Raw genomic sequence first — 13,121 nt, 5'->3', positions numbered from 1 at the left:
TTTATCAAATATACGAAAAAACTATAAAAAGTGGCGTTTAAGAATAGAAACTCCATATTTCTTCATTGCAAACATAGGAAGAGAGTTGCGGTTATCATCAAAATTTTAGCGTGTCACTACTTAAGCTTTGTAACTAAGGCTGTAGCCAATGTGAACCTTCCAAAGGGAAAATAAATTAAATAACAGTGTATTCAGAAGAATTCAGAAGATTTAAGTATTCTTCATTAACTAAGCTTTTATTTATATTTCACTAATCTGAATCAGGTTTCATCTAAATCAATTAAATCGATAGTCAAAATGAGAACTTGGAGAATTTCATTTTGCTTGCTAAAATGACAGAAAAAAGATTAAATTTTGAAAATTTATTTTGTACCATTATTTTTTATCCTGAAAATAGTTTGATGACACCATTATTTAATGAAAATCTTAAAAGAAATAACTAATATTTTACCAAACGTCAGCTTAAATTTTCAGAATGTTAAACTATTGATTAATAATTTGGTAAAAAAAAATTTAGAATGATTCAAAAATATTTAAATATACACAGAATTTTAAAATAGATAACTGGAAAAAAATTTAAACATTGAGAAGTTTTTCTAGACTAAAAAAAAAATAAATATACTTGCTAAGTGTTGAAAAGAAAAGGAAAAATGACAAGTATTAACCCTTTGCTTATCGTGTACCATGTTGTACCATTGTGGTCCACGTATTGTACCAGCCGTAAGCAAAAGGTTAATAAAAAATTAAATATTTGATCAAAGAAGATTAAAGGGGTGACACAAAACTCAAAAAGTGCTTAAACATTAACAAAATGAAGGAATAAATATCAATTTAAAAACAAACTAAAAATGGTCAAGAAAGTAAATTTACACATACCATAAATTAAAAATTATATAATGCATTAATTAACTATTTGTTAATGTATATTAGTCATAAAAGTTAGCAGTTAGACATTCACCAGCAATAAAACATAGTTAAGGCAAATAAGAGATAATTTCACAGAAATTCAAAAATCCTAACAAATTAATGTTAACTTTTTTTTTGAAAATGTTATGAAAAATAATTTTTTCACGGTATCTTAATAAAAATTTATAAATATTTGTACTTGAACACTATCTAAAAACATCCTTACTTGAATAGCTACCCACTTAAAAAAATGTAATAGATTTTAATGATTATAGGGAATAGCCTAGTAATACAAATTTTGGGATGGTAATAATATTAAAGACTCGTTAAAAAATTTCTTAATTTTGATGCATAGTTTTATAAATCGATTAATAAACACATTTTAGGTATGTTTTAAAAAACAATAGAGACTTAAAAATATTCCTATTTAGTGTTATAAAAAAATTAAAAAGAAATAATACTCACCCATCCTTGATTGGAACATCACTAGTTCGAGATGCATTTTCCTCATTCTGGTAAGAAAAAAATAGAATATTAAGGAATAAAAATTTTACATGCTCAATGTTTTAGTCTTTTTAATTAAACCTATTTCAAAATATGCTGATGAAGATTGTCACTTTTGTATTTTTGATTCAATAAGAGATTTACTTAAAGTTGTTTAAGAGGTAAAAACCTCTTTTGCTTGCAAGTTTTGTAGTGGGCCAAAGAAAATATCAGAACAACCTTTAAAAAAAAACAGGGCCTCTTTTGATAGAGTATGCATACCTCAGACTACTTTAAAACAGGGAAAACAAATCACAAAAACAAAATTTGCTCCACTTAAGTATAATAAACGTAAATTATAGTGTAAAAACAATAATCAAATATACCACATATTTTTAATTTAGAATTATATTGTTTAAATTTTATTATTTGAGCACTGAAAAACTCATTGTTTAAGATCAATGTACCGTAATTTATGGAAGAAACGCCGCACCTATCGTAAACGCCGCACTTGTGATAATGAGACTTAAAAGAAAAAAATCATGGTAAACGCCGCACATGTTGTAAACGCCGCACCCATAATAACGATTTAGCGGCAAAAGTGAATATATAACATTAATTCCTTATAAATACTACTAATGTTTTAAATTAAAATATAAATTAAAATTTATAAATGTATAATTATAATAAAATCAAGAATGTAATCTGCTATTGTATATTTTGGACAAACTGCTCAGAACAACATGTTACAATCGGCTGTTGGTGCCATCGTTAGGTAAAAAATTTAAATAACTATATTTATATTACTTTAATATAAATGATTTTTTTTACATTACAGTATAGGACCCAAAATTCGACACTCACGGGACCGACGAAATTCCGTATTTCGGAATTTGCAGAATTTTGGATCTCTTCCGGAAATTCCAATATGGCGCCCGTATATTACGATAATTCAATTACGCTGTTAATTTCAGAAGAACCAATAAATTTAGCTAAGTTTCAATTGTAGATTTTGATGGGGTGAATTTAAAACTGTCCCATCTTTAGAAATTTCATTGATTAAAATAATAATCTATAAGATATAATCAAGAAGAAATAATCCGAAGGATAAATAATTCAAGATGAAATAATCCGAAAAAGAAATAATCGTTTCTTCTTCAGAGCGAGATCATTGTTCTCGTTTTTTCTTTTACATAACATTTTGTTTTAACTAAAGATGCTCACCTCGGAAAAAAAAAGCTAACAAGGAACTACAAAAAAAGTAACAATTAATGGCAAGAACCTAACAATGAATAACTACAAAAAAGAAGCAAACAACTAATAACAATAAAAAAAACCAAGTTAACAAGTGTAACCAAAAAAGGATAAATAAATCAAATTTTTTTTTCTTTTTAAAAAAAGCAGCAAAAGGGATAGAATTCATTTTGTACACCAAGTGAGAAAGATGTCAAAAGGGTGTGGCTAATTTATAGTCAAACAGAAGAGGGAAATGTGGGGGGAAAACCAATAAAGCACTTGCAGAGCTGTCAAGTTTGATTCATCAGTTTCTCCCAACTTGCATTTCTTTATTTTGTTCATTGGAAATGCAGATGTTTTTACTTTTCAATTTCACTTTATTTTAAACTGCTTTAGGAACAGATGTTTTGTTTGACACAGATTTATTATTTTTTTCTCTTCATGTTTTTATTTTTAAAAGATAAAATATAGTTACTTCCTTCAAGAGAAAAAAATTCCAAATAAAAAGAAATATTACTTTTTCTTTTCTCTCTTATCATTAAAATTTCTTTAAAAAAAAAAAAGAAAAAAGAAAGAAAAAAATTTTGGTCGGATTAAGTGCCGAGTTTCGTTTTCCATACTGTACTACATATTTACATTTTATAAATATTCTTTTTAATTTAATTTATTGATTTTTTGGAAATATACCTCTTTTTATTTAAATAAGAAGATATCAGCTTATAAGTCGCGTCCATAACAACGATGTATAAATATTAGCAAATACTAAAAAGAAATCTTTCCGCAATTTAATTTCTCCACAAAGCACGTTGTAACAAAGTGAGAAAAAATGTGAAAGAGCTATCAACCACGCGGTTTGGCGGGAACTAGATCGAGATCAACCCACTTTCTTTAAGGGGTGGTGGGTTATCAATAATGGCGCCATCTTTTGCCATACTTCGCAACTATTTTGATTTTAAAAAAAAATTCTTTGAAAAATGTAAAATTTATTTTTTAAATATCGTAAACGCCGCAATTAAAATTTTAAAACTTTTAAACTCGTAAACGCCGCGGCCTTTCTTCCATAAATTACGGTATAGAAATTTCTTATAGTATTACATTAAAAAATAACCCATATCAATTAGTCAATATTACTTCATACCAATATTAAATTAAACTTTTAGTTGAGTACAAGATTTTCTTAGTCAAACAATTTTACAGCAAGTTTTCAATAATCTTGAAAAGAAACCATGCATAATATGCTGTTTAATAATTTTGTATAAAAGTAATTTGGTGGGAAATTCCTCAATACAGTATTAAAAATTCCATAATATAATTACTGATTTGTTTGTTTTAATTTATTAGTTTTAAAATCAGATGAAAGAAACAAAATAACAATTTTGAAACTACAAAAATCCACCCAATGAGATTTGTTACAGTATTTGCTTAAAATAAAAAATAAGCACAAGACTCTTGAATTACTCCTCATAAAAATTGTTAATTGAGTTTTTTTTCCCTCATAAAATGACAGAATTCAGAAAATATTTAAAACAAAAGATCCTGCAGGTAATGCCATAAGTCTGACCATGCATAAAATTACTAAACGGTTCACTAATTTGAACATATAAAATATCACAATTTTTATTAGCATTATAAATTTAAATACATGTATATTTTATTTAAACTTGGTAAATCAATTTTTTTAAATCTGTATTTATATTCATAAAAAATGGGAATTATGTGAACACACAAAAAAATCAGAAATATCAGGACAAAAATCAACAAAACAGGACAAAATATTTTTAAATCAAGAAAATCAGCAATGTCAAGACAACTACAAACCCTGTGTTAGGGATTCTTTTTCTAATTCAATTCCTTATAATCATTTCACATATTGGATGAGTAAAGAAGTTTCTTAAAATGTTAATTGGAACCATTTTTAATATCTCAATTGGAACTGATAGACCAAAACATTAACTTTTTTACTAATATAAATTTAATGGGCAGTTATAATTAATCCATACAGAATTGTGAGCATATCTGGTCTAGTCGTACAATCTGAGACAGAAGTGTCATGACTAGATATATCTCTAAGCATAAACCAGACCGAAAGCATTATAAATGAACCTGGTCTTGTTACAGTCTAGGAAGAACATGTTGTGTTCTTTGGAAGAGAAAACACTTTTAGTTTATTTTCTAAAAGTGGGTGCAATGTTGAATTTGTTTAAGTTACCCTGTCTAGACCAACATAATGCACATTCTAGAGGGCAGGTGTGGATAAAAACTTCGTATCCATGTTATTTGAATAATACAAAAAAGAAATAAGATGTAAAAATAGTTTAAATTTTACACATGCTCCTACTTTTTCCTGGTGGTCAAAATTTCAACCAATGCAGAAAGGATAAAGATAGTTAAAAAACAAAAATGTTTCATTTGGCAGGGTCTCAATTACACTTCAGGTGTAACACTAACTTAAGGATCTACCATTATGAAAACCAAACCTAACAAACTGCTCAAAACAAAAAGTAAAATAGTTTATGTTATTTAAAATATATAAACAATATTTAGAATATGAAAACAAACAATTCCCTTTACTAAAATTATAGAACTCAACAATGACAAAAATTATATCTTTACTTCATTTGTTTTCTTTGGCCTCTTAAGAGTGACTTCTGCTTCCATAGAATCTGCATTAGCTTTCCTAAGAACTCTTTTCCAAGAAGGAATCCTCTCTAATTCAGGTTCTTTGGCAATGGTTGTCTAATTAAACATCAATGATTACAATCATACTTAACCAATATATTTATTTCATATACTGTACATACATGCATGCATGTATCTGCACATAAATTTGCTATGATTACTCTTATAATTATTGCACTGAAAAGTAACAATCATGGCATTTACAATATTGTTACCGTTAAAATTGAATTATTTTGAAAGAGTTTATTTTTTGCATGATGAATAAAATGTCAAAATATATTTAATATTTCATTGTTCAATAAATATTTGATAAACAAATAAAAATAAGAAATATAGAAATAAGAAACATAGAAATGAGGAAAATAGAAATAAGAAATGTAGCAAAAATATTTTTACCACATATAGAAATAAAGTAAGCTTACAAAGTATACAATTCAGATTTTTATAGACATTTGGTCTTAAGTCTCAATCTAGACTTAAAGAAGAAACTGATTTACAAATTTTACAATTTCTTGAATAATACTTTAAATAACCTTTTTACACAAAAGAAAAATATTTAAATTTTGTTATAATAATAAATTATTAAACTGTTTTATTAAATGATACAGTATACCCCTCTCATTACTGTGTCTCTTCCATTATAACAAACAATATATGAAGTCCAGTTTCTTGGCCATGTACGTATGTCTATTTCTTATTCCAGGTGCAATGTTATTTTAACATCCATTAAAATATCCAAACGAAACCATTTATTCCAATATAAGAGAATCACTTTGCTGGTAATTGATTTATATACTTAATGTAAAAATTGTCTTAATGTAAAAATTATCAAAATTATGCTAATTATGAGATGAATTTTTTCTAATTGTCTAAGGTTAAAGTTAACATTTTGAGAAAATCACACACACACACACACAGATATATACATACAAATTACAAACCTCAGGCACTGGCTTGGTTTCATTTATTGGCACATTCTTTGGTTGCTGAATATCTTCTTGCACATACCCATCTAAGTAAGAAAGCAAGGGTGTGTATATATGTATATATATATATACACACACATATACACAATGACCAAAAAACTCTCATACAACTTTTGAAGCAGGTTAAAAAATAATTGTTACTGTAATCCCAATTCTTTTCAAGCAATTTAGTGCTAGGTATATATAAGCTATTGCAAGCTTATATGATGTACTATTCACAATTTTTCTTTACCTTAGTAGAATGATGAAATTTAGAGAAATATTCATAAGTAAATTCATCAAAAGAGAGCAGCCAAGCAAATTTTCAGACACTTGAAAGCTCTGGGGGGTAAAGAGAGATTTTTATTTACAGAACTATCAGAAAGTATAATGAGATGTCTTCAGTTAATTACAGAAGATCTGGCAGACCGTGCTCTGTTTGGACAAAAGAGACTGTAAAAATGGTCAGGGAAAGGATACGACGAAACAGACAAAGAACTGCTAGAAAGTTATACTGAGAGCACAAAATATCAGGTGGATCAATGTTAAACATTCTGAGAAAGGACCTTGGGTTCAAAGCTTATAGAAAGAGCAATTTTGCAGACTTTCAAAGTCTGCTAAGATGAAAAGGAGGTAGACGGAAGAAATTCTTGCAGGGCACACTGGGGATGAGTTTGCCTTTTCATACGAGAAACTATTTGTTTTATAGCAAAGTCTCAACCCCTAAAATGGTAGAATGTTGTAAATTTATATTGATAAAATCCCTGAAAATCAGCATTATGTTCTGTGTCATCAAAATACTTTGTCTGCAATGGTTTGTGGAGCTATTTGAAAAAGATACAAACTCCAGATAGTTTTCATTGAAAAGGGAGTAAAAATCAATTGCCCAATATTATAAAACTGTTTGAAGTTTAAGAAAATTTTTACTTCCAAGTGTCCAGAGTACGTATAGGTCAAATATTTCTGTCATCAAAAAGATGATGCTCCTTATACTGCATGTACTGTTCAGGAGAAGGGCAGCAAACATTTAGCAGACTTCTTGTCGAAGAATGAATGGCCTCCTAACTCACCCGACACGAACCTGCTTCAATATTTTATTTGTACATACATGCTCTCTCAACTTATTTTTTTTAACGGCAGGCAGAAAACTTTCGTTCTTCACCTCGGAAGAAAGCATTTACTGTACAGACACTTAATTATTGCTACTTTAATTTAAAGAAAAAGTTTTTGCATGATGTATTTTGTATTATTGCAAAAAAATTTGAAAATGCATGAGAACTTATTGGTCACTGTGTATATATACACACAGACATTCCTATGTGTGTATGCAAGCATGTAATAACAAATTTTCTAAGAAAATATAGCTGACTAGAAGCACATAAGGGAAATTGTAAAAAGAAGAAAACTCAATAGTCAATCTAGTAGGAAATCATTTTAAAATACAAAAAACAATCTTTTATTATTTCACTTATCTCAAACTCAATTTAAAAAAAGGTAATAAATTTCTTTTTCTACATTTACATGCAATTTATACTATTCAAGAGTATACTTAATAAGATTACAAATTTTCAAGTCAATTATGTTCTTTTAAATTAAATACCACTTTTTCAAGTCTTCAGTATTAGTTTAAAACCATTTGAGCAAAGTTTAATATTGATAAGAAATCCTAACAAACAGTAACAAAAAAAATTCATTTAAAGCAGACTCCCAAGTATGAAATTAGTAGATTTTTTTAAAGCACAAAACATTAGAGATACCCAAGACAATTCTCAACCAAGAATCAAAAAAATGAAGAAATCATTTAGGAAAAACATATTCTAAATGCTTCAAACGTTACTACAAATACTTGAAAAATTTTCTGAACCAAAAAATGTCACAGAATATAAATCTATAAAACAAAAAAAAAAGCTAGACTGTTGAAAAAAGATTTAAACTATAAGAAGCAACAAATAAAATAAATTTGCTTGATACTTTTTTTAATGTCACACAAAACATTTTAAAAATATTTCTCATGAAAAGTCTACCATTATTTATTTTTAATGACATTTTAACACTAGTTGTGAAAAGAAAAAGAAAAATTAAAAAAAAAAAACATAAGTGATTCAATTTTATATTAAGTGATCTATTTTCTTTTGACTTGTAATAATACTTCAAATTATCAAAATTTCTTGGAAACTAATATAACTACTTAGTATTAACATATATGATTTGTTAAACAAAACTTCTAAAATTAATGATCACAACAATTATATAGGTAATTAATTATGCTAATTTTGTTTGAATTTATATTATAGCAGGGCTTCAGTAATCTTGAAACAATCAATATAGAGAATATACTGCTTAACAGTTTTGTATAAAACTTATTTAATGGATGATCCCTGAATAAACCATTTAAAAATTCTATGATATGATTACTGTTTATTTCGTTCGAATCAAACATACATAAAATATGATTTAAAGAGACAAATTAATAATTTCGAAACTACAAAAATCCACCTTACAAGATTTGTTACTGCATTTGCTAAAATTAATAAGTAAGTGTTTGAGCCCTTAATTCACCACGATAAATATTTGATTATGTAAAATTGTTAATTTAGTTTCTTTTTTGTAAAAATGATAAAATTCCAAAAACAATTGTTAAGGATATAAGCTTAAAACTTGAATATAATTAAATCGAGCTATCAAATTTTGCGACTTTCTGCAAGCGTTAGCAATTAGAGTAAAAAGATGATGGATCAAAAATCCAAATCTTTAGATTTTTCATGTCCATTTTAAAATCTGCATTTTATTCATCAAAAATGAGGTGTTTCGAACACACAAAAAAATCCAGAAATATTAGGACAAAAAGTCAAAAAATAGGAGAAAATATATTTTACCTTGATTACCAGGACAATTATGAACCCTGAATCGTGATTTTTTTAATCTTTAAAAGTATTTTGAAGTTTAGGCATATTAAAAAACAGATTTAACACACAAAAATCATTTTAAATAAATTACCCTCTTTAATTCTGGAAACAATATCTTTGTCTTTAGGATTTACATCAGAAAAACGATCAACAAGAGACTGCATCTTTTCAGTATTCTTTTTTGTATGAATTCTTTCTAAAAAAAAATAAAAGCCTCTAAAATCTTGCATTGCTTTAAAGAAAATAGGAAGCAAACAAATCAATTCCAGTTTAAAAATGTTTACCCTTATCGTCTTCAGTTTCTTCTTCTGGAAGACTTAAATTTTCAATTTGAGCCCGTTCTGCTTTGGTATCTTTCATAACTGATTTACTCTTTTCTTGTCCACTCATGCGTGTCACAGACGTTCTACGTTTAAGAGGTGGTCTGTTACTGGTCCTTTGAAGAATAGCTTGAATATCCGGTCGATCTTTCTGCATCTAAGTATTTCAAAGCAAATATATGATGCCAATTCTTAAGCTAAGCATAATCACTTAAGATTGTTTAAACTTCATGCAAATTGATTGGTGTTTTTAAGCAGTTTAAAATTCATTGAAACCATAATAAAACTAAAATATTTTAGTTTCTTACAAATAGTTATTTAACAAATTATACTTCCAGAAAATGGATTTTTAATTAATATACTTTTTAACTTACATGAGTTTGTTTTTTCTTAAGCTCCTCCAAAAGTTTAACAAGCTCTGGTTCAGCAACATCAAAACATGTTTGCCCCTAATAAATAAAGATCAAGAAAAAAATCAAAAAAATCTTAAAATAGATTTTTTACTTATAAATTATTCACTACTTCTATTTACTTCTTATTACATACAGCAAAATTTTGAATATCCATGTTCACTAAATTATCAGCTAAGATTGCACATGCTTCTTTTTGGCCCCAATGAGCAGCAGCATGAAGGGGTGTCCACCCATCAAAATCTTGAGCATTTAAATCAGCACCAATTTGAATTATAAGTCTGAAAATTTTGAAATAAACATATGAAACCAAATATTTCAGTTAAGTAAAACAAATGATTATAGCAATGCAACATACTTTAAAACATCAATATATCCTTTTGCAGCAGCTACATGAAGTGGAGTAGCACCTGTGCGTGAGTGGATTCTATCATTGAGATCTGTACCAGCGTTCAGCATAGATTTTGCATCCTCCAACATTAGACGTTCTTCTTCAGATCGAGCTAAATCACAATCAATATCTGCAAAATAATCATATTTAAATAAATAAACCAAAGAATTTTTAAAAATATTCATTGATTGAATTCATAAAAAGAAGAAAAAAGTAAAGATCAAAAGTCAATAATCAAGAAACAAAAACTGTCAATTTTTTTTAAAAAACAAAAAATATTGAACAATTCACAGAATTCTTTGAAAGACTAATAAGGAGAAGCAAAACAGCTTTAACAATAATAAACTTGGGTTGTGGTGAAAACAACCTCTTCAAAATTCAACAAACTCAATTCAAAATTCAACAGCCATCAAAAGTGGTATAATAAAGAAAAATACTGAATTTATAAATTTTTGGAGTCTGTCTTGAATGACCCCGATTTCACTAAAAACTGTCCTAAGCTCCCAAAAAAAAGTAACAGTTTAAAATTATTTACAGTACATAATTAAATGTATCTCCTAATCAGAGTTCGCCAATATGCATCTGTGAGCATATTTCCATATCAGATTCAAGTTTTACTCATAAAAAGTTTTACCAGGAGTACAAATACTCCTCACTAAAAATTTTAAAATTTTCAAGGGTGATTGTGAGCCCAACTCAAAAATCCTAAAAATTTCTAGAGTAAAATCATTAATGACAAATTTCAAAAAATTAATGTCTTTATGTATTTAAATTATTAATATTTCAAAACATGAAATTCTAAATAAATTATATACAGCATAATTTAAATAAATAATTATGTATAAGTTGACTTTTATCTCTAATCACATTTATAATTATACCAGAAAAAATATTTACAAATGAAGAGAAATGCCAAGTATAAATTCTAGTACTAATATTTGTAAATAAAATATACAAGAATTTTTATACATAAATGAGATTAATGATTTCTTGAAACTTCTGGACCTTGGATTTCTGGAAACTTCGGAATCGCGGTTAGCAAAAAATCAGGAAATCCGGACTTTTTCCGTGAAATTATGTTTTTTGATGCATATTCAAGCAAAAATTCTGGAATGTTTACTTTATAATTCATCCATGGTATAATTCATCCTTTATAATTCATCCTATGCTATGACATCTATCTTATAACATCTGTGTTATAAAATAGCAGTAATAAAATAGCAGTAATTTACAAACAAAATCTCGGATTTGAAATGCCCTCCTCAAAAATTAATAGAGGGAAATTACTCTCTAAAAATGTTTCGCTGGATAACACTACCATACCCTCCAACTTATGAGGATTTTGAAAATAATTCTTTCTAGTGGTAGCGAACCAAAGTAGAAACTTTTAAAGCAAATGGATCTCTCATAAAACTTTTATCAGAACTTAAGAATCTAGCCATATGGCCTGCACTTTTATAAGTAATAGTGGACAAGTTACGCTAAAATTAATTTTTTTTTAAATATTAAGACATTAATTTTGCTACCGTCAGAAAAGAAGATTTCTGAAACTACGGAAATTCCGTAGCAGTTGGAGGGTATGCACTACTCCTAATATCCCATTATAAATTAGTTAAATGCTATTTAGGGTTGTTATTAAACAGAAAATATCTTAAAGGTTCAACAGCACATTAAATTGTCAATTTATTTTAAAAATGAAGAGTATTTTAAAAATTTGTTTCAGAAAATTATAACTTCTCCCAAATTTTCTTTAATTTTAAACAAATAAAATGCTTTCATAAATATTTCTTCCTTTAGAACCTGAAATCATACTGTTATTCATTAAATTTAGCAATATTTGATTCTCAAATGAATATTATTTATGACAACTAACAAAAATTTAAGTGATAAATCAATGTTACAAAATCATAACCTCGCAAGAAATAATTAAAAAAAAAATAAGTATAAAATTTAATTATAATCATATTATTCTGAAGTCAACTAAATACTAAAATACAATTTGACATACACTTAATTAAATTAATTTGCTTTTCCTTCTGTAAGGATGCTAAGTTTCTTGAAAGGATTTGTAATGATACTGCTAAGACAATTGACACTTTGAAACGTATGAAACATTTACAATAGCCTGATTATTAGGTAATGGGGTTGATTGGCCTACCTTGATAATTTAATGGGTATTTAAATATTTTTTAGTTGTCATGTAATCGTGGATATCAAAACATTCCCATCCATGAATATGTCTCACTTATATCTATTTAAATATGAAAAAACTAATCTTGCTTTAAATATTTCAAGGCTTTCTTGACCTAAATGATACTTCTTGGCATTGTAGAGCTCTATATCACTTATTAATACATAACTGAATGTCTGAGTGAGAATCTTGTTTGTCAATTTTGGTTTTAAATACTGTTTATCTCAATGTGAACTTATTTAAAAGAAATGTTTTATTCCTTCTCTGATTTAGTCTTTAGCATATTATGTTAAAAATCCAATTTTCAGAAAACCCAAGCAATTGTGCGATGTGTTACTGACAAATTAAAAATTTATTTTTTTGTTTGTATAAAATAACTACCAACCCAATAGGTAAATTAGAAGTAATTTGTAATAATAACCCTAAAATATTTTTTGATACTGACATACACTTTAACAACAGTGAAAATAAATTCACAACTTAATGACATTTTATTACAATATACATAATCCAAAGCACTTAAGATATATTTCAAAATTTTCAAATTTAACGATTAAAAACCAATCACTCGCAATAAATCACATGCCTTGCCAAAGTTAGTAACACTGTTATTGAATAATGGATACTGCCATTC

At 27.2% G+C, this 13,121-nt stretch overlaps 1 protein-coding gene across 7 annotated transcripts in view; it reads right to left on the bottom strand.

The window, feature by feature from the left end:
* LOC107455797 (protein phosphatase 1 regulatory subunit 12B) overlaps nucleotides 1-13,121 on the bottom strand; it is a 173,510-nt gene that overhangs the window by 109,028 nt on the left and 51,361 nt on the right. For all 7 annotated transcript variants that reach the window (XM_071187599.1, XM_071187598.1, XM_071187601.1 and 4 more), the window contains 8 exons: nucleotides 10,264-10,426; nucleotides 10,042-10,186; nucleotides 9,870-9,944; nucleotides 9,460-9,652; nucleotides 9,267-9,371; nucleotides 6,246-6,316; nucleotides 5,239-5,361; nucleotides 1,372-1,418 (listed from right to left, as the gene is read on the bottom strand). In XM_071187599.1, the coding sequence (XP_071043700.1) occupies nucleotides 1,372-1,418; nucleotides 5,239-5,361; nucleotides 6,246-6,316; nucleotides 9,267-9,371; nucleotides 9,460-9,652; nucleotides 9,870-9,944; nucleotides 10,042-10,186; nucleotides 10,264-10,426 (922 nt within the window). The remainder of the gene's footprint in view (nucleotides 1-1,371; nucleotides 1,419-5,238; nucleotides 5,362-6,245; nucleotides 6,317-9,266; nucleotides 9,372-9,459; nucleotides 9,653-9,869; nucleotides 9,945-10,041; nucleotides 10,187-10,263; nucleotides 10,427-13,121) is intronic.

This window comes from Parasteatoda tepidariorum, chromosome X1 (assembly GCF_043381705.1).
Source record: "Parasteatoda tepidariorum isolate YZ-2023 chromosome X1, CAS_Ptep_4.0, whole genome shotgun sequence".
NCBI classification, from domain to species: Eukaryota; Metazoa; Arthropoda; class Arachnida; order Araneae; family Theridiidae; genus Parasteatoda; species Parasteatoda tepidariorum.
This window is presented reverse-complemented; position numbering and strand designations above follow the sequence as displayed.